Here is a 24,988-nt window from a genome sequence, read left to right as displayed (position 1 = left end):
GTCAGACTTTAAAGCCGCAGGTACAACAGCTTTGAGCTTTTCCCAACGCTGGGTTGAACGAGAGAAGAAAACATAAAGTGCATCGATGGTTCCGAAAAAAGTTACCATCATTACTTCTTCTTTGGCTGCATGGACGCCTACCAAATTGGGGGAATGATTATCACAATTCACAAATATTGCCATGTTGCTTTTTTTCTTGATTCTTTGATGAACACCAGTCTTGTGTCCAGCCATAACAGCAGCATTATCATAGCACTGTGACCTACAATCTTGTAAATTCATATTGTCTTTCTCTAGTGCTTCAATATTTCTTGAACCAAGCTTGCAGCGTCCTTCTTTAATCTGAACAGTTTTTTTCTCAAAATTTATATCAACATATCTTACTACCTCGGACAGTTCACGATGAGCTTGATCAGGAGTCGAGTCAAACATTAGCCCATAATACTTTGCTTTACGTATTCTTTCTAGCAAACTATTACGAACCAGTAGATGCCATGATGTGAATAAACTCGTTCTGTATTTTCGATGAAAGATATGAAGTGGATCCAGGATGGCTCTCCGCAAATCTTATGTGTTCTTTTACGACAGGGTCAAAATTAGAAATTAGTTTCAACAAACAAAAGTAAATTTCCTGTATTAAAATCTGACTGAAGTAACTCTCTGTGGCCTCGCAAAGCCAGGTTTTGTATCGCAAGGTATTGGATGCAGTGTAAAAGTCTTTTCAAAATATCACACCACTTCTGACTTTCTCTTTGAATTTGCTCTTGAAGGTCTGCATCAATTATGCCTCTGTTGTTAAGCAAATTTCTTTCCAGTGAGTAAAGCATTGTCGATGATTTTTGGAATTATCATGAACACTGATTCTCTCAAGTGCTTTCCATTGCTTAAATCCGCTTTCTTGCTCCAAACTAGATTGGTTATCGAACCGGGAAAAAAGAAGACAGCAAATACAAAAGGCAGACTTCACTTGCTCACCAAGACCATTTCCTAATTTTTTTTCTGAACCAAGTTTTGAAAATACTTAGAACCGAGATTTATCATTTCTATTCTCAACGCATTAGTTACAATTGTCTTTCCCGATTCTTAACTAAACTTAAGAAGTCCGATATCGTGTTCTACAATCGCTCTAGATACGGGATTTTTTATATTTTCTGCGTCTTTGGACATCAAGTTTTTATTTACTTCAACGTCATCAGTATCTATTTCTTTGTCAGACCCATCTTCTAATTCTTCAGAAGTAGCATACTTTCTAGAATTAGAATTCTCTGAAGACCTTGTTAAAATATTTTCAGTTATCTTTTCTGCATCATTAGTTGTCGTATCAAATTCTTTCTCGGTTGACCTTGGCCCAGTATCTTTCAATTCTTTAGAATTTGCAGAATTTTCAAGACATTCTGAAGAAATCGTGTTTGTGCTTGACTTTTTAAAAAACGTATTAAAACTTTTGCTGCTTTTTTCTACTTCTTTTGCCTCTAACAAGCGTCTTTTTGGGCCTGCAGCTCCACTTTCTTTCTTCTTCTCAAATGAACGTTCTCAATTCTCAGGTACTATTTTCTAAAGTATAAAAAAAGAAAACAATTACTTATAATTTGCAATTTGCGGAAAATAATATTGTTTTAAATACGAACACTGATTAACAGCCATTTTTAAAAAATCACGAAATAAGATTTTATAAACATATGAATAAATATACGATATTCTTCAAGAAGTACATCATTTACAAATTTCACTTCAATATCGTCATAGTAAAGAAATTAACATTTTTATTAAAGTTCCCTTTTAGTAGAATAGAATTTAAATTTAAAACCAATTTTAACTACTTAAAAAAATATAAAAATAAATATTTACCTTAATACCTCCTAGATTTATAAAAAAAAATACTGGCCACTTTAACACTCAACAAATTTTACGTTTAAAACGTAATTTAGATATTATTCAGGATCGAAAAACTATCAACTATGTATGAATTGAGCAACAGACTGCAAAGAGACCGATCCTCGTTTATCGTACCTACGTTAGAATATCGATGCAAGTGCTACGCGACGGGGATTCCCCGTAATCCGAACGGATTTAGCACAGAACACAACACACGCTACTATTCTGCATTTCTTTTTTTCAAATACAAAATCATATTTGTTGAGAGAAAGAGAGCTAGAGGCATAGAGAACATGGACAAACAAACGAAAAACGAATGCGTGCTTTTTCCTACTCAGTTTTATAATACACATATTTATATCTATAAAAACATTTTTTAATTTTCATTTGCGTATTTATACGTTAGGCGCTCTTTCGCGCCCCCCTTCAGTTGGCGCCCATGCCGTTAGTTACGCCTCTCTGCCTTGAGCTCTGCAGAAAACCAGCTTGTGCATTTCTTATTACTTTGCACAATTATTTTTTTCCGGAAATACGCTACGAAATGCATGAAGGATAAAGTTCATGAAATTTATCAAACTTTTGATTGGCAGTCAAATCATTATGCGATATGAAATCCCAATTTATATCATATACAGAGTTATAGAACAACGTCTTTCCATGACTCCTATAATAAAAGGTAAAATCGAGGGCCGCAGAGAAATTGGAAAGACGCAAATGCAATGGCTAAGGAACATTCGTGATTCGACCAGAATACGCGTGCCGAATTATCTATTTAGATTAACCGAAAGCAGCGAACAACTCGCCCATGTGATTGCCAACGTTGGGGGGGACCTGATATAGCTCAGAAAGAAAAACAAGAAACAAATTAGGTTTATGCCAATTCATACCAATTATTTTTTATCCGTATCTAAACCAATGTTGTCAAAACTTCATCAACGGTTAAATCAATTCTGTTCAAAGTTATTTTAAGTTCAATAAACCATCGTTGTAAGTGCTTTCGTAGTTGTAGATGATTAATTTTGGGAACTGATTGAAGATATGAAGTTAAAAAATTAAAATAATAAATTCATTAAGTTTAAATAAGACTTACTGCGATATAAGTAATGTAAGAATCATCCCCGTTAAATTGTTCCATTTTTTCGTACATACTAAATTGAAAAGAAACTTGGATAGATTTAAGATAAGTTAAATAGGCTGCTGAGGTTGTGAATGTTAAATCACGTTATTTAATTTAATAATTAGTAGTTATGGCACAAGTTGTCTTGGTGTTAGGTTATTTTATTATTGATGTCGGATGGTAACAGTTGTTATATAATTTTGTTTCAGATCGAATAATTCTCAACACACCTAACAAAATTGAACCGACATCAAGCAACGTTAAAATACAATGTCCTTGTTGCAACCGAAAATTTACAAACGACGAAAATTTGGTTAAACATCGCTTAATGGTTCATCGAAATGTATTATACAAAAATCATTCGTGCAATTTGTGTTTTAAACAGTTCTCCACAGAATATGATAAGATAAATCATAAATGTATGAATTGATCGGAAGCGTTTATTATTTGTATTATTTTTTTTTTTATAATTGTGTTATATTAATTATTTTCCAGAAATAAATTTATTTTGTTTACGAAAAACATTTGTTTAATTTAATTTTTGAGGTGGTGAAAATATTAAAACGTTGGTTGCCTCGAAAAATTGGATCAATTTCGGTTTATTACCGCATGGTCGAATACCGTGCGGTATTTAGCATGCGCACGAGACCAGACCGCCAAAATACTGAAGTGTAAATTTCATTCCGCTCGTTTCGCTGTGAAGAAATGCACCATTAACGTCTCCACGTATGATATTTGAAAACGATGAACATATTTGGATGTTTTATTGTATCAATCATTTACTTATCACTTTTATTTAATGGTAAGTTTAATGTGTTTTAAAAATCGCATGATCTTCGAATTAAAAATCTGATATGAAATTTTTAAACAAAAATAAAATTCATTATTAAAATATTCTTAAGTCATTTTGCTCAAGCATGTTATAAATTAAACATTAATGTTATATTATTTATTATATAAACAATATTTTTTTAATGAAACTTTAAATAGTCGAAATTTGACTAAAAAAAATGGTTTATTTACTTATTTTTCTTCTTACATTTTTATAAATTGAGCTTGTTTTGCTGTAACACAGTCGATGTTTCCTACCACCGGTAGTAACCTGCGGCAGCAGGAACGTGTGTATTACGAAAATCGATATCCTTACACAGCAAAAGGGGAGTGTATATGTGAAACAGATCGACAGCAATAAGAGCAAAGAAAACATCTCCTGTTCTAACCCTTTAAAAAATAACATTTTTTTTATTCAATGTGGCATTTTTTTCAAATACTTTTATATTCTATTATTTAAATACTGTAAATTCACATAATAACTGCAATTTTTTTGAAAAATTAGGAGATAAATAAATTTAAAAATTAACTTAAAAAATTGTTGAGGATCATAAAGAAAGTGAATAATCATTAATTCACAAGATCAATCAAATCTTGAGATCAATCAAATGAGATTCAGCAAAACTCATTCGCAATGAGTATTCATACAGAGTAGTTGTTTGGCATCGCTCTCCCTGATATAATTTACAAATCTGTTTAAAATGTACGGTACTAGAGGTAAAACCGGTGGTTCTATAGTAGATGAAGTATTGTGGAGAAGATAATTAACAAATTATTTCTATCGGACGAATTTTTCGAAAAAATGTCGCAAAAAGTAAGTGAAAAAGTTGTCCATAAGCTACGAAGTCAACTCGATGAAGCAAATCGGGAAGTAAAATACCTTAAAAAGCAGTTGAATGAGGTTGATTCCAAATGTCGAAGAGCTTGAACAATATACAAGAAAGGATAATCTTCGTATTTATGGTTTAACTGAAATGGAGGCGGAGAAAACCGATGAGTTGATTATCAACTTATTTCGTGAAAAACTGGCTCTTGATATCCAGCCGTGTGACATCAGCGAGGTAAAGAAGATGGGACAAGACCGATTATTGTGCGATTAAGAAATCATAACGCAAAGAAGAAGATCTACAACAATAAACGTACGTTGAAAGGAACTAAAATCGTGATCAAGGAAGATCTTATGTCTCATAGAGCCTACTTGTTAAAAAAAGCCACAAAAAAGTTGGGTACCAAAGTTGTCTGGACAAATAATTGTCGTATTTTTAGAAAATTCAAAAATAGAAAGATTCAGATCTCTTCTCTGGATGACATAGCAACTAACATACTCAAGGGAGCGGATGGCGTTTAGTCGCAGAAGAGAGTAGTACGCAGTGGTGAATTTTGTTTAGTTTTCATTATTATTATTATTACTTTTATTTTGTTTTTTGTTTTGCTTTTTTTTTTTTTTTTGATTTGTAGTTATTATCTTTTTCTGTATATAAATTGATTATTACTTCATTAATTTAATTTGATGTAAATTACTTCGCATTGTTATGATGTCAGGGGCTACTTATCGGGCATTTAAATATTCGTTCACTACTTCTAAAATTAAATAGTGTATCTCAAATTTTATGTGATATGAAATATGATATATTTTGTGTTTCTGAAACTTGGTTATCTTCAACTACATCTGATGACATGATAAACATTGATGGTTATAAATCTTTCAGGAGGGATAGAGTTGGGCGTAGAGGTGGCGTGGCTATGTATATGCGCCAGCATTTGCAGAGTGATATCATTAATTGCATGGCTGATTATGAGTAGGTATGGGTCTCTATCAGGACCAAATTGGGTATAATAGCGATTGGTTATGTTTACAATCTCCTTGGTTTAAATAATGTTCTCTTTAACAGTCAACTGGAATCCCAGTTGAGCTTAAAATGTCTTATGATTATGTGTTGTGTCTTGGTGATCTAAACATAGATTTATTGAATTTGCATAGTGCGGACACCAAGAGATTATTGTCTGTTTTTGAATCACTGTACTTAGTACAATTGATTCAGAGTCCTGCAAGGATTACTGCTAATTCTTCTACGTTGCTGGATATAGTCGCCATGTCTGCTGCTATATAGTCACTATGAAATTGTATACTGTCACACTGGGTCCACCCATCCACCGGTTAAGCCGTTTTGTTATACATATAGATTATTCTTCTTTTTTCCCACAAGATTTTAAAAATGATTTAAATAACGCTCCGTTCAACTGTATTTTTTAACCAAACAGTCTTAGATTTGTTTAATTTACATGCACCGGTAAAGACGGCACTGATTACTAGGCCGAGGATGCCGTGGTTGACAGATAATATCAGATTATTACAGAATTTGAGAAATAAAGCTAAGGCGAGGTTTAGAAGAACTAACATTGCTGCTCATTGAGATTATTACAAACAATTAAGGAATTATACAACACTTGCGTTACGTAATGAAAAAAGGCCCATTTTGAATATCTGCACTCTCAGACCAGTTGTGGTAAATTGTGGAGTGCCATTCGATCCATTAATGCTGTGCGAAATAATAAAAGGCAAATACCAATCACTTTAATGAATGCTTCTGAAATTAATGCCGCTTTTCTTGATGATCTCTTCATCATAAATAATGATGAGAATGGTGAGGATGAACTCATTGATAATTACTATAATACCGTATTTGACAATATAGGTATGAACTTTAGGCTGGCATTCGTTGATGAAGACACGGTACGAAAAATAATACTAAGTATAAAAAGCAAATGTGTTGGGTGGGATGGCATTTCCATTGACATGATTGGGATGATGCTTTCTCGTATACTTCCTTACATCACACATACATAATATAGAGTTAATATAGGTATAATGAACAGTTGCATAGAGTTTAATTACTATCTTGAACAGTGGAGATCGGCTATCGTGCTTCCACTACCAAAAAATTCTTCGCCAACAGCTTATAAAGATCTGCGTCCTATAAGTATACTACCTGCTCTCAGTAAAATATTGGAAAAGATTATATGTGGTTAGTTGAGAGAACATTTGAACCTTAATAATATTCTGCCTGATTGTCAATCAAGGTTCGTCCCTGGCCGAAGCTTTATTACATGTTCCGGATGACCTTATAAGAGCATTGGTTCTTTTGGACTTTAGCAAAGCGTTTGATACTATCAACCATCGTGTATTGTTGGCAGGTTTTCGACATGTTGGTTGTGATGAGTCGTTTATTGAGATGATGTATTGCTACTTAACCAATCGTAGACAATGTGTGAAGTTGAATGATGAGTATTCTGGTTTTTCAGGTGACAAGGGGTGTTCCCCAGGGTTCCTTATTAGGACCATTACTTTTTTGTATCTATACGTTCTTGCTACCCAAGTGTTTTAAATTTTCTGATGTTCACCAATACGCTGATGATACTCAAGTATACCTTAGTTTTCCTAGAGACCACTTAGGCACAGCAGTAGCTAGTATTAACGAGGATCTGCTTACTCTGTCAGATTACGCAACAAAGCATCCATTAATTTTGAATCCCCAAAAAAGTTTGGTGTTGGTGTTTGGCAAAGATAGAGTAGTAGAATCTGTGAGTCGCAATGTTGATATTACACTTGGTGCATGAGTATCCCGATTGTGTCGCAGGCCAAAAAGTTGGGTTTAATTACACAGGCCGACAAATTTTTAAACCAGAGACCAGACTATACCTTCCAAATAATTTTCGATACCCTGAATCCGAATCTGACGTCAGACTTGCTTCATCGCCAAAGATTTTCAAGATATCTTACCTAAAATATGCAAAAAACACGATTTTCTGATAAAAAGAAAATAAAAGATAATTTTTCTCCACAGAAGGCATTATGCCATTTAAAACTATTTCTCTGCCCCCTTAAAATCTTATGTTATTCATTTAAATATTTTTCTTGATCTCTGAGAAATTGTCTCCTAAAACTAAGAAATTCATCATATTTAAAATAGCATCTGTTTATTTTCCAGTTTTATTTACAAGTTTTAATATGTTTTATTAACACTTCAAAGCAATACAAAATATTAATAAATAACAAATAACAACAAACGTATGGTCTAAAACGAAATTAATGATAAAGAACCTGAAGTGGCCTGCTCTTACCCTATCAATGTCGTTTACAGCGACAAGCGATTTCGCTGAAATTCAATATATCGTAATTTTTTGTCATTTATTAGATGTATACGAAAGTATATGTTAGGCTATACATATCAAAAATGTAAGTTTATATGAAACGTTTGAAAATGTCTTCAGGTAAAGTGCCATTTCCAGTTGGTGGATTTGGTCTAAAAGTTGTTTACGAGCTTTCGATTTTGGTTTAATAGTTATATACCAAATGTCATTACGGTAACTGATTGCGTTTTTAAGTTATCGTGTTTACACACATACGTACGTACATAAATACGCACAGACATTTTCTGGAAATAGTCAATATGGACTCAGGGGACCTCAAAACGTGTATATCCATCAAAATGTAGAGGTCGAATTTCAATACTTTGTCTCATATATACCTATACATATTTCGTATATGTATATTATAAAATGTTATTTTTATCTGTAGGTAGGAATCAAAAACAAAATAAAAACATCAAGAAGTATAAAATTAACAAGTTTTATTGGATTCTATTATACAGTGCGTCCGTAAAGTAACGGATATAGGCGATAAAATCATTATAAACGGTTTATGGAAAAATCCATGAAACAGGTCTAAAGATTTAAATTTTTTGCAATTTTTTGGTGTAGATTTTAAATTTTTTCTGCCATTTTTAAACGAGTTATGACGTCATCGATATTTTTTTGCAAATGGCATTCCTCCATTTTTATAATGGAATATAAAAGAGAATGTTTTTCTGAATCTAGTACAGTCAATATTAATATTGGTTACAAAAGAAAATTTTCGAAAAAAATTACTTTAAAGATTAACTACGTCAAGTTTGTTGTAATGATAAAAATAGCAATAGCCAAGAGTAACTATGGTAACCAATTATTTTAAATAATTTTCTAAGTGTCTAAAAATGATTTAGTAAGTAGTTGACCTCCTTAATGCAACATTTCTTGATCGAAAACTGCTTAGCTCATTAGTATGGTAAGCCTAGCTGTGACTAAATTTAAAAAGCATGGACATCTTCAAGATTTCTCGAAGTCTGCTCGACCAAATGTTTCAGGGGAGGTTCAACAAAGGTGGTTTTGGCTGGGCAAGAAAACCCGTATGTTACTGTCAGGGGTATTGGGTCGTATTTAGACATTAGTAAATCAACGGTTCATAAAATTTTAAAAACCTCAAAATTTTATTCCTATTAAGTGAACTTCTGTCACGAGCAATGAGTCGTAGTTTTTCCAACAACAATTTTGTTACGATGACGAAGAGTTTGACAAAAACATATTTTTTCCGACGATGGAACATTCACATTGAGTAGAAAAGTAAATAGACAAAATTGTTGGTATTGGGCTACCCAAAATCCGCATTGGGCAAAAAAGTCGCACAAGATCAAGGTGTGGAGTTCTTACTTTTTGAGGAAACCTTAACTGGAGAGAGATGTTTAGATTTTTTCAAAACGATATCATAATATTGTCCCACCTGAATTCCAATAGTAGTTATTCCAAGATGAACTGAAGATGGCGCACTTCAACAAGCTTTACTAAATCAGTTTTTGACACTTAACACATTGTTTAAAATAATTGGTTACCTATGGCTACTGCTATTTTTATAATGTCAAGTAAATTTGAAGAAGTTAATTTTTAAAGTAATTTTTCTCGAAAATTTTCTTACGTAACCAATATCAATATTAACTGTATTAGATTCAGAAAAACATCCTCTTTAATATTCCGTAATAAAAATGGGGGATTGTCATTTGAAAAAACTATCGATGACGTCATAACTCGTTTAAAAATGGCGAACAAAATTTAAAATCTACACCAAAAAATTGGAAAAAATTTAAATCTTTAAACCCGTTCCAGAGATTTTTCCATAAACTCTTTATAATGATTTTATCGCTTATATCCGTTACTTTACGGACACACTGCTGTATAATCTTGATGAATAATGGAAAATTTACAACACATATTTCTGTTAGTAAGTGCGATTCTAAGATAAAGTAGAATCATCTTTATTATCGAAAATGTAATTCATCTTATTCCGATTCCCCCAAACCTAATACATCCAGTGGCGCGCCGTGGTAAACGATCGTCGGGGTGCGAACTCATTTTTGGCGCCCCAAATTCGTATTGAAATAAGATACAAACATTGGAACAACAAGTAATTTATAAAATATATTTTTTATACTAATTTATTACAATTTGCAAAATATTTATAAAAAATTAATTTTTAATAATTTTTTTCTTGTAAGTACGAAGGCTTTCACGGCCGGTGTGAATTAAACTAAAATTAGAACTAAAACTAGAACCAACACTAGAAACTTTCGGGTTTTGCCGTGCGTCTTTTAATAAAAGGTTTGACGTTTCGGATGCCATGTTGCAACCTTCTTCAGAAACAGGGTTCGAAGTGTTAGCTATAACTGGCGATAGTGGAGACCCCATGGCTGCCCCTTCGAACTGCTCGTAAAATTCTCCTTTCCAGCTGAAATACGTCGACGATAAGCAATACTCCACCAGATCTGGCATGTATTCTGGTAAACCCTCCGGAATGAATTTTCGGCGAAGACCCTCTACAGCATCCTTAACTGGTACCCTAGTAAAAAGGGATTCCACATCGAAACTTACCAACATATCCCCAGCATCCAGCTTTACACCTTTTACCGATTCCACAAAATGTGTAGAATCGCTGACATACGATTCCGTGTTACCTGTAAAGGGAGACAGAATCTTTGCAAGATGTTTGGCCAGCTGGTATGTTGGGGAGTTGATGGCGCTGACGATAGGGCGGAGTGGGACGTCTGGTTTGTGAATCTTCGGTAGTCCGTAGATTCTTGGTGGTACCGTCGCCTGCACAAACAAACCTTTCTGCTGTTCTGCTGGAATTCCTGTGGATTTTATCAGTTCCTTCATTCTTCTTACGATTTTGTCTGTGGGCTCTTGATCTTCCTGTAGGAGGCTGGGTGCAGTAGGTTCAACATTTTGTCGTCGTATTCTTTCCTGTCCATAACAACAGTGGCATTCCCCTTGTCTGCTGGTAACACGACGATTTCTGACTTTTCTTTTATAGATCGGAGTGCCTTCTTTTCACCAACCATCAAGTTGGATTTTGGTGGTTTTGCTGACTTCAGTACTCTCGTAACTTCTTGTCGGATCTCTTCGGCTTTCAGTGTAGACATCCCTCGAACAGCTGCTTCCACTTCGCAGATGATTTCCTCCTTTGGGACCTTCTTCGGGGCGATTGCGTAGTTCAATCCTTTGGCGAGCACAGAGGTTTCGTCTTTCGTTAGTGGGATATTCGATCTGTTAATGACGATTGTTTCTACTGGTAAACTATTACCTTTCTTCTTTTGCGACCGGCGTTCCAGAGATTCAAACTTCTTGATGTGCGTGTCACGGGTCTTCTGAAATTCGCGATCAGCCTTCTCCATTGTTAGTCTGTCCACTTTGTCCCAGTCTTCTCCGGATATACAATTGGAAAGTGAGAGGTGGAGTCGTAGTAACTTCTCACTTATTTTTTGTAGATCATTGAAGGTCTTGTGGATTCTTTCTCGTAGCAGTGCTTGTTCTGTCCTAATCAAAATTCTACGTGCTGCAGCGGAGTCGATGTGGTGCTTCATCTTCAAGAAGGTTGGCGTTACTTTCTTCTCTCTGCATCTTCGTAGAAAGGCCAAACTGCTCAACAGCTTGCGTTGTCTAATTCGTGAGTTATCCAAATCCTTGATTTGTTTGTTGATATCCTCCCCATAAAGGTTAATAATATAAGTACTAAGGCTTTCACTTCGAACCCTGTTTCTGAAAAAGGTTACAACATGGCATCCGAAACGTCAAACCTTTTATTAAAAGACGCACGGCAAAACCCGAAAGTTTCTAGTGTTTGTTATTATTATTATTACTTATTAAAGACAAATTGTTAAGTCTCTCTGGACTCATATTTGCTCTTAAATAGGTTTTTATTATTTTAAGTTTTGAAAATGATGTCTCTCCTGATGCAACACTAACAGGTAATGTTAGGTATATTCTAAGTGCTATAGTAATATTAGGAAGCATAGTGAATAAATCATTAGTAAAAATATAATGTAAGACATTTTCAGGTTCGTTTGAAATTTTCACGTCGGATTCTTCTTCCTCTGTTATATTTGTGCCAATGTTTGATATTTCAGTAGTTCGCCTTTGCATATAAAAGCGCAATTTTATTGCGTTACATGCGCCCCTAGGATGACCGCGCCCGGGTGCGATGCACCCCTTGCACCCCCTGCACGGCGCGCCCCTGAATACATCCATATACATTTTGAAGATTTTCGTGAAAATGATAATAGTTATTTATTATTAGATTCTAAAAAAATTCTATTTTATTTACAGGATCAACAGTTTACGGAGAAAACCTAACTTGTTATCAATGTACAAAAAATGAAGATGTAAAATGCGAGTTAGAATTCTTATTACCATGTCCGGCCAAATTCGATAGATGTGCTATGCATATCACAAAATATGGTAAGCAAAACTTTACTAAATTTATTTACTTCTCACAATTTTGATTTATTTCTAGCTAGTACAGGATTCCAAATAAAACGTGAGTGTGGATTAGGACCGTGCGATTTTAACGATTTATTAATGAATAACAATCTCGGAATGAAATGCGACCGATCGAAACAAGAATATTCATGTCTTTCTTGCTGTAAAGGAAACGGTTGTAACAACAATTCCGATAAGCGTTCGAAAATTTCCTGGACATTATTTATAATGGTTGTATTGATGATTTCTCTCCAAATTGTAAAGAATTATCAACCTCCGTATGTCTTCAACTATGATTTAACTTAACTTTAGTTAAATGACTATAAACGATTAAAAAATTAAATTTGATTTAAAGATATATATTATTTCGTTTTCAATTGAATAACTTAAGAGATTTTATTTTTCCTTAATAAGAATAAAATTAATAGTAATAAATCTTTTAAAGTAACTAATTAATATCATTATAAACGTATATATTAGAAGAAATACATGTGTCAAAATAAATCTATGATAAAAAAGGTGAAAATTACTTTTGATTATAAAAATATCCTCTTATATATTTTAAATTATTTGTGTGTGTAAACAACAAATTTTCACCAACCTGATTTTTAAAATAAATATTTCATAAATTAAAGCGATAAGGAAAATATCTTTCAATAATAATAATAAGTAAGGGGAATTGCCTACTGTATCTGTTGGCGATGACAATGTTTATTGACATTTATAAATGTTCAAAAAATTATAGGATTATTTAGCAGTTAGAAATAAAGAAAGCGATTACATATACATTTTTTGTCATGCAGTTAGTACTGTTAGACGAGGTGGGTACTGTGCCTCTCACTACTTTCTGCTAAAGGTCAAATTCATACACAGGATCTCTATCACAAATAAAACAAATTTAGAAAACAGTAAAAATGCAATGTAAGAACATTGAGAGATGATGACAAAAAGAAAGAATTTAGACAAACAGTTTTTATCATAGAAAGAACAAGAAAATGGAATAGAAGAAGAATGAAAGACACTAAGCGACAACATGAATTCAGCTACTCAAGACATTGAGGTCATCACAAAACGAATAGTATGATGTGGATTGTAGAAATAATCAAAAAGATGAATGCTTCAAGAAAAAATGCCTACAACAAAACAAAAGATGGAATATAGTTTAGTTCATACAGAACTAAACTGAAGAATACTGACGAAAGAGCAACAAAATTTGCCGTAGAAAGAAACGAGAATGCACATAATAATAATAAAAATAGTTTATTTCTCAAATATACAAAACATGGTACATTCAATTCGTCAATAAAAGAAATACATGAAATTGACTTCAAGTTCCTCTTCCTCTGCTAGGTAGTACCCGGCATCTTACTTTCATAGTATTCTTGAATTGAATAAATTTCACTTTCTATTAGGTGTTTCTTCACTTCCGCTTTAAATTTCTTCTCGTCTAATTGTTTTGTTCTTGATGGTAGAGCATTATATAATTTTATTGAAATATATTTGACAGTATTTTGTGACTTCTGTACTCTGTATAAGGGTACCAGTAAATTGTTTCCATATCGTGTACTGTAGTTGTGAGAGTCTATATTTCTTTCCAATGTCTCTCTTTGCGCATGAACATATTGTAGACAAGAGAAAATAATACACGATGGTATTGCAATTTTTTAAGTATTCTAATTGCTTTGTTTTGTAATTTAAAAATCTCACCCGCTCTACTTGATGCGCCCCAGGTAAGTATGGCCATGTATATATCGCCATACTATGAAAGTACGCAAAATATACATTCCTTATTTCTTCCTCCGGTAAACTTTTAGCTAACATTCTTAAACAATACAGTGCCGTTGCCAATTTTCCTTTCAATTTTTTTATGTGATCCCTCCATAGACTCCTAGAAACATTGTAGTATTATCTCTGACCTCCTGGTTTTGTTTTGTGAAGAAGGTAAGTGTATGTGTTTTTTCTCTGTTCAGTTGTAGATTATTTACTATGAACAAATTTTTTGCTTCATTTAATGTTATATTTGTTTTTTCTTTTAGGTCTTCTAAGTCTTTAGAACTATTTATGAATGAGGTGTCATCAGCATACAAACACATTGAGTCTGCCTTTATATTTTTTGGTAAATCGTTTAAATATAACAGGAATAAAACTGGTCCGAGCACGGAGCCCTGTGGTACTCCAGTTATGAAGATATGAAGCAATAAGTTTATTTCCATTTTCGTTTATGCCGTATTTTTCCATTTTTTTCAGAAGAATTTGGTGATTCACTGACTCAAAAGCTTTACTCAGGTCACAGAAAACTACTTGTGTATAATTTTGCGTATCAAAACCAGTTATTATACTTTGGATTACTCTAAGCAGTGCTGATGTTGTTGATTTTTCTTTTTGATATGCATGTTGATATTGTGTTATTAGATTATTGTCTTTTATGTGGTCCATGATCCTGTTTTTTATTACAGATTCAAAAACTTTGGAAATTACGGGTATTATTGATATCGGTCTGTAATTACTTTTATTAGTCGCGTCCCCTTGTTTATGAATAGGAGTTACTCTTATATATTTCAGTTCATTTGGAAAAAACACCGTCTCTTAAGCATTTATTTAATAGGTTACACAACATTACCCTTATTATAGGTTCTATATTCTGGAGTACTTTTGTTGTCATTCTATACACATCATTAGTGTTTGTTTTATTCAAGTTCTTTATTATCGCTTCAATCTCTTCCTCTTCAATTTGTTTTAGTTGTATAGCTTCAACTTGTTCTATTTGTTTGAACTCTATTAGATCTTTTCTTATCATGCTACCTGCTTTCGTTTGTGCTATTTATACATAGTAGTCCTTTAGGTCACTTGCCTCTAGATGTGATTCGGTTACTTTCCTTTGCACCAGTTTTCCGGTTTTCTGTTTCACAACATTCCATGCAGCAGCTATCTTATTTTCAGAATTATTCATATAATCTTTGTAAGCATCTTTTTTTGTTTCATCTATAAGTCTTCTGTAATTTTTCTTTTTAACCTTATACAGATACCTGAATTTACTATCCTTCGTAACTTCTGCTACAGTGAAAATTGCATCCAGATTATTCTTCATTCTTCTTAGTTCGTCCGAATCCATTTTTATATAAATTGTATTTGTTTTATCTTTTTTTATGATTTCACGAAAAGCCGTCTCATAACACGATGTAACTATGTTATGAAACTCAGTATAGCTAGTTTGGGCATCAGCTCTTTGGTCTTTTATTCTTGTCCAATCACTTCTTTTTAATAGATTTTTGAACTGTTCTACTGTTACCTTATATATCAGTCTTGTTTTAATTTTTTTCTTAGTTGTTTCTTTATGCTCAAGAACGATGCTTGCTTCTTGGGCCAGATGATCACCCAAATGCCAATTTACTGTTCTATCCATTGCGACTATTGCGAATCTGTTTATGAAGATGTTATCTACACAGTGTAAGTCCATATTCTAGTAAAATAGCTAACAACTCCTCATTAATTAATGATTTTTCATTGATACATATATTGTAGTCCCCCATTATAAATATATTTTTTTAATTTTGTTTTCCTATTACGAAATGTAAAATTTCTTCCATTTTTCCCAAAAATTCTCTATAGTCTCCATCTGGTCAGTGATTCACTACTAAAAAAAATGGAATTCAGTACTGGGATTTTAACTGCTCAAAGTTCAATGTCTTTTTCTTTAATGTATTGGTCTAAGTCAATTGACTCAGACAAATATTCTTCATCTATCAGTAGTAAGAAAATCTCCTCTTGAAAAAAGTTTCCTGCAGTTACAAGATCCAACATAATAACCTGGAAAACTTAAAATTTTTATCTCTTCTTTCGTCATCCAGTGCTCAGTGATCGCTGTTATATTTATTCCTGTTTTTGTGGTAAGTATGTATTGTAGTTGGTTTATTTTATTTTTTAAGCCTGTATACACTGTTGGAAATAATTCACGAGCACACCCTATATAATCTGAACGCGTGAAGATAAATCCATAATATTTGCGGAGCACAAAGGTTTACTGTAGACGAGTTTAATCAGGGAGTTTCGAGTTGTTCCGTCGCGGCATTGTTGACTGCGCCGCCCTTCCAAGTGGAACATTCCGTCGCTATGGAGACCGAAGTGGATGGAAAATACCGGTCGAGTAGAGGGACATTTTGTTGTCCGACGAATCAAGATTCGAATTGAGGATGCGGTGATGCGCGAATTTTAGTTCGTCGGAGACGTGGTGATCGTCTACTCGAGCAGTGTGTGCAAGAATGCCCTATCCACCGACAACCGAGCATTATGGTATGGGGTGCTATTACACATGGTGGACGTACACGTCTGCTGCGTGTATAGCAGACCATGACGGGTCAACTATACGTAGATGAGGTGCTACGGTCTGTTGTGCTTCCCTACGTTAGGCGGCCCCCAGGTCTGCTATACATGCACGACAACGTACGATAGCACATCGGGCGTGTTGTACAGACCTTTGTGGAAGACCACCGTATACGAATGCTTCCATGGCTAGCTCGGTTTCCGAATCTGCATCCGATCAAACATGTTTGGGAAATGACTGGTCGGAGACTTCTACGTTATCCGGCTTCCTCGGCTAACGTTGAGGAGCTATGGAGGCGAGTTGAGGTGGCATGGTTGGCCATCCCTCTCGCTACAAATAGCGACTTATAGACTCCATGCCACGTCGTGTAGCGATGGTACGCGAAGCTCACGGGGGATACTCTCGCTATTGATGTTTCTCCTCCCAGCAGAGTTGTGCCGCTCTCCATGTGAGAGTAAGTTACACTACTTTAGTACTACTTCCATACCAAATTTTATTGCGCTAGACACACGCGTTCAGATTATACAGGGTGTGCTCGTGAATTATTTCCAACAGTGTATTAAGTTTACTATCTGTATTTGCTTTTTAATTTTATTTTTGTTTATGTTTAAGTTTGTATAATTATAATAATCACTTGATAGATTTTGTTTGTGTTCTATTTAACAGGTTTTCTGTTGTAAATCTTTTCTAAAAAACGATTCACTCTGACAGCTGATGGCCATAAATCTGATTGTTTAGTGGTTTCCAAGTACTGATTTGGTAGTGAGATTTTATATGAAGCATATTCATCTGGTCTTTTTGCTGTAATTCGTTCGCATTTTACGTAGCTAATACTTTTATTTTCCAGGTAATTTTTTACTTCGTTTTCGGTTGTGTTGCTCTACACCCTTTAGTGAAGTATTTGTATCAGTTCCTCTTATTGTATGTAACGACGACTTACGTTTTTTATATGATACAAACGTAAAGTCGGTTTCTGTTCCTGACTTGATTTGTCTTTCTTCTCCATTATTTTTTTTAAATTTCAGCAGCTTGGGAATTACGAGATGCTATATCAGAGTATTTAGGTGTAATTATTTTGTTCTCCGGTCGTTGAACTTTTTAATTTTTTGTTTGGTCAGTATTTTGTTTTGTAACACGTTCTTCTTTCGAGAGCTGATTTTTTTGCTTCATACCAGGTGGTGGACTTTTTAAATTGGTGTTTATCAGCAGTATATCTCAATCTGTTGGATTCATTTTCGAACTTGATACAGTTTTCTGCCTTTCTATTTGTTCCTTTAATAATTTTATCTCATTTGTTAGGATACGATTTATTTCTTTATTTATTTTATCAAGAATGTAATCTTCCAATTTTAACACACTTCCATTTTCCTTTAAGGTTAGTTTCTTCTTCACAAACATTGCAGGTCTAGGATTTGAGTGATCCGTCCTCCCTCATCTTTGTGTAGTTGTCCGCGGTAATATTCACACACTTTATGTGGTAATTCTTAAGACAGTTGCCTCTACAAGCAATATATAGCGATTTTAAGGAAAAGTCTTTACAAGCAATAGAAAATGAAGAAGTTGAAGTATTATGCTTCAAAAAACTCACATTCCGATTCAGTGGGTTCTTCAGAGCTGTCGGTAGCACTTCTGAGGAAGATTTTTGATATTTTTTACGTGTTGTTAAAAATTGTTTTGTTTATTTTGTTAATAAAAGTGTTTCCTCATCTTTTTTGAAATAATAAAAAGTTTTCAATGTTATTTGATCCTTTCTCCAACCTCTCCCAAAACAAATGAAATATACATTCACATATCTCCTTCTTGCACCACAATTTGTTTTTTTACTATGATTTCACAATATATGGAAAAACTGACATTTGCTCAGATAAAATTGTCATTCTTATTTATTCTAATCAACTCATCACTTTAATTACAAACATGAAATTAAAAAAGTTTTTTGCCTTCACTGAACAATTTACATATTGTTACTTATCCCATTCTTGCACCAGGCTCTTCAATTGCACTTGCTGGTTTTACGATATTTTCCATTTTGGCCTCTAGGGGAAAAACAAAAGACGATAGCGCTTTGAGGTTTTTGGCATTAGCAGTTTCTCGAAAAACGAGATCATGACATGTAAGCTACTTTTTTTCTAACTCTTATAGTTTCCAAGATAGCCTGTTCGGACATCGAATTTGAACCATCCTGTACTCCAATATTCTATTGTAGGAAAAGAACAAGGTCCCATTTCAAAAGAAGTCCAATAGAAACCTTTCTTTCAGCAGTGTCAACGTCTTTCCAACGTGATAACCTTTTACATTTTGTTAACTTCCATATTTTGCAATTTCTTGTGCAGCTTTGTATGCTTCGTTTGTTTGACCAGTAATGCAAGAAAAATTACGAAATTAAAATACCCCACAAGAATGAGAAATCTACTCTAATAAATTCAAATCGCAAATCGGTTTTATCTGATTTAGGGCCGGTTTATCAATATCTAGTTAAATCGATTTATCTGTCGGTTAAAATTGTATCTAATAGATAACGTCGACTATCTTTTAGATAAATATGACATTTGGATACCCACCAGATTGAAGTACTGGTTAAGGGTTTACCTATTAGATATTGTCAAAAAGATATGCGCGCAAGTTTGGTTGCTTGGTGAAAGGAAATGACATGAAAATCAAAATATAACATAATTCAAAGGTCAAAGTCAAAAATAAATTAAGCTATTGTGGTGATGGATAAGCAGGAGAAAGTGAAAAGATCCTCCAATTTTACTAAAGCAGAAAAAAACTTGTTGATTGATTTGGCAAACAAATATAAAAATATAATAGAAAATAAGAGTACCGACGTGACGCTGTAACATGGAAACAAAAAGATGAATGTTGGGGTAAAATTACTGCAAAATTTAATTGTTATAGTATTGGAATAGTAAGTAAAAACGTTGAAATAAAACAAATATAAAATAATCTGAATTCATGGCTTTAGCCAAGATCTACAAAACAAATGAGAATGAAATATGATGGGATAAAAAAGGAAATAAAAAAAAATTATTCTGCGCACAAAAATTACTTAATTAGCCAATAAAAGAACCAGCTCCATCCACCGAAAGTGGGAAAGAACTTACAGATACAATTTTGTTGTTTGTAACAGGATTAAAAAGTAGCTATGAGAGTGACTCAAGTAATTTATGAAAAAGGCAAATGCCTTTTCTTTTAAGTTAGGTGGTATTTTTTAAAAATTCATTTGTTAGTAATGAATGGTATGGACGTTAATAATATCGATACAAATGTAACAAAGGACGTCACAGAAGAAAAAGTTATGTGCCACTGGAATGCATTTTAGTTGCAATGCTACAAACCGAAAAACATCCGGCATTACAACTTCAAAGTAATTTCCAGGATAACACTTCTTCTTCTTTGGAAACACAAAATATTCCTCCAAACACTATATCAGAAGTAGAGATTACCCCAATCATAGAAGTAATTCCTTCGGAAGTTATTACGCAAAAACAATGTCAAAATGAAAATGAGTTGAGAAGTAAGTCTGATTATGCAGAGTTATGCACTACGGTGTTACTTGATGTTTATTATACTTACTTTTATAGAATGGTCCTGTTATTAAAAAAAGTTGTAACAAATCCGTATCAACGCAATTTGAAAAGTTGGCAGAAGGAAAGGAAAGTTTATTAACAGCACTCACAGAACAGACTAGTAAGCAAAATATTTGGGCAGCAGAAGAGCATAAAATAAAGATGGAAATACTTAACATACAAAAAGAACAAGAAGCCGTAAAATTACGTACACTTCAAATGGAATTAGAAATAGCAAAATTGAAATTTCAACATTATCAATCTGGGGATTAGATCGCCATTGATTTTTTTTTTGTAATTTGTTATGTTGTTATAACTTATAAGTGATATTTGAGTATACTATTTTTTATTTAAATTCAACTATTTATAGACGACGTATTTGTTAATAAACAACAATCCACATTTATACGAATTCTTTAAATTATACGAATTCAAATAATATCTAAATAAAATTGATTATTATGTTATAAATATTAATTTAAGAGGTTAGGGAAATAATTCGCCAAAAGTTGATTTCTAGCATTTCCTAGTAATTCACCATCTTCTATATCAAGGTTATCTACCTCGACAGTGTTTACATTTATTCCAGGATCATATGGATATATTTCTTCCTTTGTATTTATTGCTATGTTATGTAGCACAGCTGTAGCAACAATTACTGTCATTGGAGTTTCTAGTTTCAATCGGAGCTTGAGTGCAAGTACAGGAAATCTTCTCTTCCACACGCCATATTGCCGTTCCACTGGATTTCTAGTTCTTATTAAAGATTCATTATATAGTTCTTCTACTCAATTTCGGGTATTCAGCAAAGGTGTTACCAAATATTTGGTATTACGATATCCGCTGTCACCCACTAGCAAAGCATTACCAAACTCATTATTTTCAAACCTTTGCTTTAATAATGAATTATCAAAGATGTGTTGATCGTGGGCCGATCCTGGCCAACGAGCAACAATATCCAAAATTTTTAAATCCACCGAGGACACAGTTTGAACATTCAATGAAAAAAAGCCCTTTCGATTCCGGAATGTCTCTGCACGTGGTCCACCTATAATTATTATCCACTCATTAATATTAATTCATATGTTTCGATTAAAAGAGATTGCTTACCTGGCGAAATAATGCTAATATGAGTACAGTCGATACTGCCTATCACCCGTGGAAAAATTGTTCTTGTGATTTCTCTACTTGGTCACCAGTAGGCATACGTATATATTCTGGTGCCAATTCTGCAAGCGCAGTAGATACTCTTTTTACAATATTACTGCTCTTACTAACATTAAAATAATCGCCACATGAAATCAAGAACTTTCCTGTAGCATAGAATCTCAGTGCAAGGAGCAATTGGTCGATAGGAGAGATGATGTGATTCCTAAAAATTCGATTATTTATAAATTATAAATTAGTTATTTATTATTATTATGAAATATAAACCTGTCAGTTTGGAATTCTAATCTCGTCTCAATTTTAACCAAGATTGACAAAACTGTACTCTTTTTTAATCGAAATCTAACAAAAAAATCTTGGTCATCTAAATCCTCAAAGTGGTTTTGACTTTTGTCTTTCTTTTATAATATATGGTCGACGTTTATAATGTAAAAGTTGGAAAAATATCCTCATCTTCATCGCTTTCTAATAAATACTCATGCAAGAACTCACAAATCAACTTCACAAACTAAAGTCAATTATACAAATTTGACCAATCATGTTTTATTTCCGTTTCTAATGTTAACACTCAGGGGTACCATCTGTTTTCTATCTTGTGGTTTGCTGCCTGTCGGGTAGAAAGTTGCTGGATAAACGCGTAACTGAGGTTATCTGTTAGACAAGTTTATCCATGAGTTACGTATCTGTCAGATATAGATTATGCGAGATAGAACATAGATGGTAGCCCTGAATGTTAACATTAGAAACGGAAATGAAACGTAATTGGTGAAATATTTGTGAAGGGATAACTATATCTATGATGACCACTGACATTTATATTTAAATATACTGATGTAGTAAATAGATAGTATTAATACCACAACTTAAAAATATTTTGTTCTAAGTAGATCCGTTATATCGAAGAAACACATCTACGTTCACATTCATATTTGTAAGGACGTAATGAAAACAAAAACAGAATAATGGTAAACACAGTTTGACAGCACATTTGACAGTCGCTAAACTTAAACAAACCACATGCGTGCTGCGCGTTATACCCACAGTATTACCAACCATTGGAATAACTATTCTGGCATAAGAAACTATTCCACTGATTATACCAACACTTGTAAGATCGGCCCTTAGTTCCATAAATATACAACAATCTAGCGCTGAATAACTATAAAACTAGAACTAACACTAGACCTAGAACTAGAAACATTCGTGCGTCTGAAGACGCACGGCTAAACCCGAAACTTTCTAGTTCTAGGTCTAGTGTTAGTTCTAGTTTTACATTAGTGCTATCATCAGAACTAACACTATACCTAAAACTAGAATCATTCGGGTTTAGCCATCTTTAGAGACGTGCGGCTAAACCCAAATGATTCTAGTTCTAGGTATAGTGTTAGTTCTACATGGTAACAGTGCTAGTGTAAAACTAGAACTAACACTAGACGTAGAACTAGAAACATTCGGGTTTACCCGTCTTAAGAGACGTACAGGGTGGGCAAATTTGGATGTTATTATAGGCTATCTCAGAAACTATAAGAGATACGAAAAAAGTAGGTGCCATGTCCCGGTCTCTTTTTTCGAGACTAATCCAATCCCGGAAACACCAAACCTCTATCGTCTTTTGTTTTTAAGTTATGGCCGAAAAGTCAAATTTTCGTGATTTCATCAAAAAATGCTCATATCTCGTTTATTTTTGAAATTAGAGAAATGGGGTTGATACGTTCTTAAGAACCTTTTTTAAGTAAAATATACTGCACTTTAGAAAAATTTTAAAAATATTTGATGATTTTTGAGATACAACACAAAGTTGTGTTTTTTTAAATACAAACTATACTTGATTATGATGTTAATGAAAAGAGCATATTTTTAGCTTTCCAATGATGTATCGCATGTATGGTGTATTTGCGGAAAATAAGCGTTAATTTTCAATTCCAAAATAGTAAGCTCTAAAGTTCAAAACTTTGATTATAGTAGGTGGGTTTGGACAGTAAATACTACCTAATTGCTATATGGTTTTGCACGAATATGACACAAAGTTGGTCTTGTACCATTATGCAGGATAAAGTTGGTTTTGTACAAACGAATATAAACTTTAAATAGTTGATTTAAATTTCTCAGTGTCTTATCCCTGACTTTGTTCACCAATAAAAAATGATTTGTAGATTAAGTTTGTTTATTAAAAATACAAAAAACGTATTAATTAATGAATAATTAAATATGAACAACAACTTCAGGAACTAAACAGTAACAGACTGTCATCTTCTTCTACTAAACTTACTGGTTGTAAGGTTAGAACAGTTGGGTATCAATGAATGAAATTTTCGGTAGTATTTTCCCAGTTTTCCCCAACCATGAGATTTAGAAGTTTTTTCATATTAGCAACTTTTTCTTTTGAAATTGGGCGAGATAGAGGAAGATTAGGGATCATAAACTGGGCAGCGGACTTTCCATTGAAACGATGTTTATATGGGATATGTAGCCTTATCTAACATTTTCAAAGAATCATTTTTTAATTTTTCGTTTTATGTATTTAAAGATAATGAGGAATTTTTAAACGGGAAACTCGTTTCGAAAAATTCATGAATGAAATGATCAGTAAACTCACGTTACTATAGTAACTAAGTGGCATTTAAGATTTTCCTCGCCTACTATAATTAAAATTTTGGATATTAATCTTTAATATTTTAAAATTAAAAAATAACGCTTTTTTTCCCCAAATACACCATGCGTGCTATACATCATTGGAAAGCTAAAAATATGCTCTTTTCAGTAACACCATAATCTACTATTTAAAAAAATACAACGTTGTGTTGTATCTCAAAAATCATCAAATATTTTTTAAATTTTTCAACGGTAGTATATTCTACTTAAAAAAGTGTCTTAAGAACGTATCAACCCCATTTCTCTAATGTCAAAAATAAACGAAATATGAGCATTTTTTGGAATCACAAAAATTTGACTTTTTGGCTATAACTTAAAAACAAAAGAAGATAGAGGTTTCGTGTTTGCGGGATTGGGTTAGTCTCGAAAAAGGAGACCGAGACATAGCACCTACTTTTTTCGTATCTTTTATAGTTTCTGAGGTAGCCTATAATAACACCCAAATTTGCCCACCCTGTACAGTTAACCCAAGTGTTTCTAGTTCTAGATCTAGTGTTAGTTCTAGTTTTACACTAGCACTGTTACTATGTAGAACTATTAATACCACAACTTAAAAATATTTTGTTCACATTCATATTCGTAAGGACGTAAAATGAAAATAAAAACAGAATAATGGCTGATCAATTTGACAGTTGCTAAACGTAAACAAACATGCGCGCTGCGCGTTATACCCACAGTATTACCAACCATTACAATAATTATTCTGGCATAAGAAAGGTTTTATAAGACGCATTCGTTAAATTAATGCCGAGAATAAATTATTCTGGGAATAACTATTCCACTGATTATACCAACACTTGTAAGATCTGCCCTTAGTATAGTTAGGTTACA

General features: G+C 33.3%; 2 protein-coding genes and 2 long non-coding RNA genes across 8 annotated transcripts in view; 2 read left to right on the top strand and 2 right to left on the bottom strand.

Moving 5' to 3' along the window:
• LOC111429225 (zinc finger protein 665-like) overlaps positions 1–12,879 on the top strand; it is a 31,808-nt gene extending 18,929 nt beyond the window's left edge. For all 4 annotated transcript variants that reach the window (XM_023065078.2, XM_071194582.1, XM_023065081.2 and 1 more), the window contains 3 exons: positions 3,202–3,794; positions 12,296–12,427; positions 12,483–12,879. In XM_023065078.2, the coding sequence (XP_022920846.2) occupies positions 3,202–3,422 (221 nt within the window). In that variant the 3' untranslated portion in view covers positions 3,423–3,794; positions 12,296–12,427; positions 12,483–12,879. The remainder of the gene's footprint in view (positions 1–3,201; positions 3,795–12,295; positions 12,428–12,482) is intronic.
• LOC139432683 (uncharacterized) lies at positions 10,852–11,364 on the bottom strand. Its single transcript, XM_071201443.1, has one exon. The coding sequence runs from the start codon at positions 11,362–11,364 to the stop codon at positions 10,852–10,854; it is 513 nt and encodes a 170-aa protein (XP_071057544.1).
• A 6,125-nt stretch (positions 12,880–19,004) lies between the features above and the next one.
• Positions 19,005–20,716, top strand: LOC139429084 (uncharacterized). 2 transcript variants are annotated; one of them, XR_011639785.1, is made up of 4 exons: positions 19,007–19,677; positions 19,735–19,929; positions 20,000–20,286; positions 20,354–20,716. It is a non-coding gene; the product is annotated as an uncharacterized lncRNA (long non-coding RNA). The 2 variants fall into 2 exon arrangements; XR_011639784.1 differs by having other exon boundaries at positions 19,005–19,677; positions 19,735–20,286.
• On the bottom strand, positions 20,688–23,097 carry LOC111428693 (uncharacterized). The gene is made up of 3 exons (XR_011639786.1): positions 21,773–23,097; positions 21,449–21,710; positions 20,688–21,386 (listed from the first exon to the last, which is right to left on the bottom strand). It is a non-coding gene; the product is annotated as an uncharacterized lncRNA (long non-coding RNA).
• Between the last annotated feature and the right edge of the window lie 1,891 nt (positions 23,098–24,988).

Source organism: Onthophagus taurus, chromosome 2, assembly GCF_036711975.1.
Source record: "Onthophagus taurus isolate NC chromosome 2, IU_Otau_3.0, whole genome shotgun sequence".
NCBI classification, from domain to species: domain Eukaryota; kingdom Metazoa; phylum Arthropoda; class Insecta; order Coleoptera; family Scarabaeidae; genus Onthophagus; species Onthophagus taurus.
Note: the sequence above shows the minus strand (reverse complement) of the source record. Positions and strands in the feature narration are given on the sequence as shown.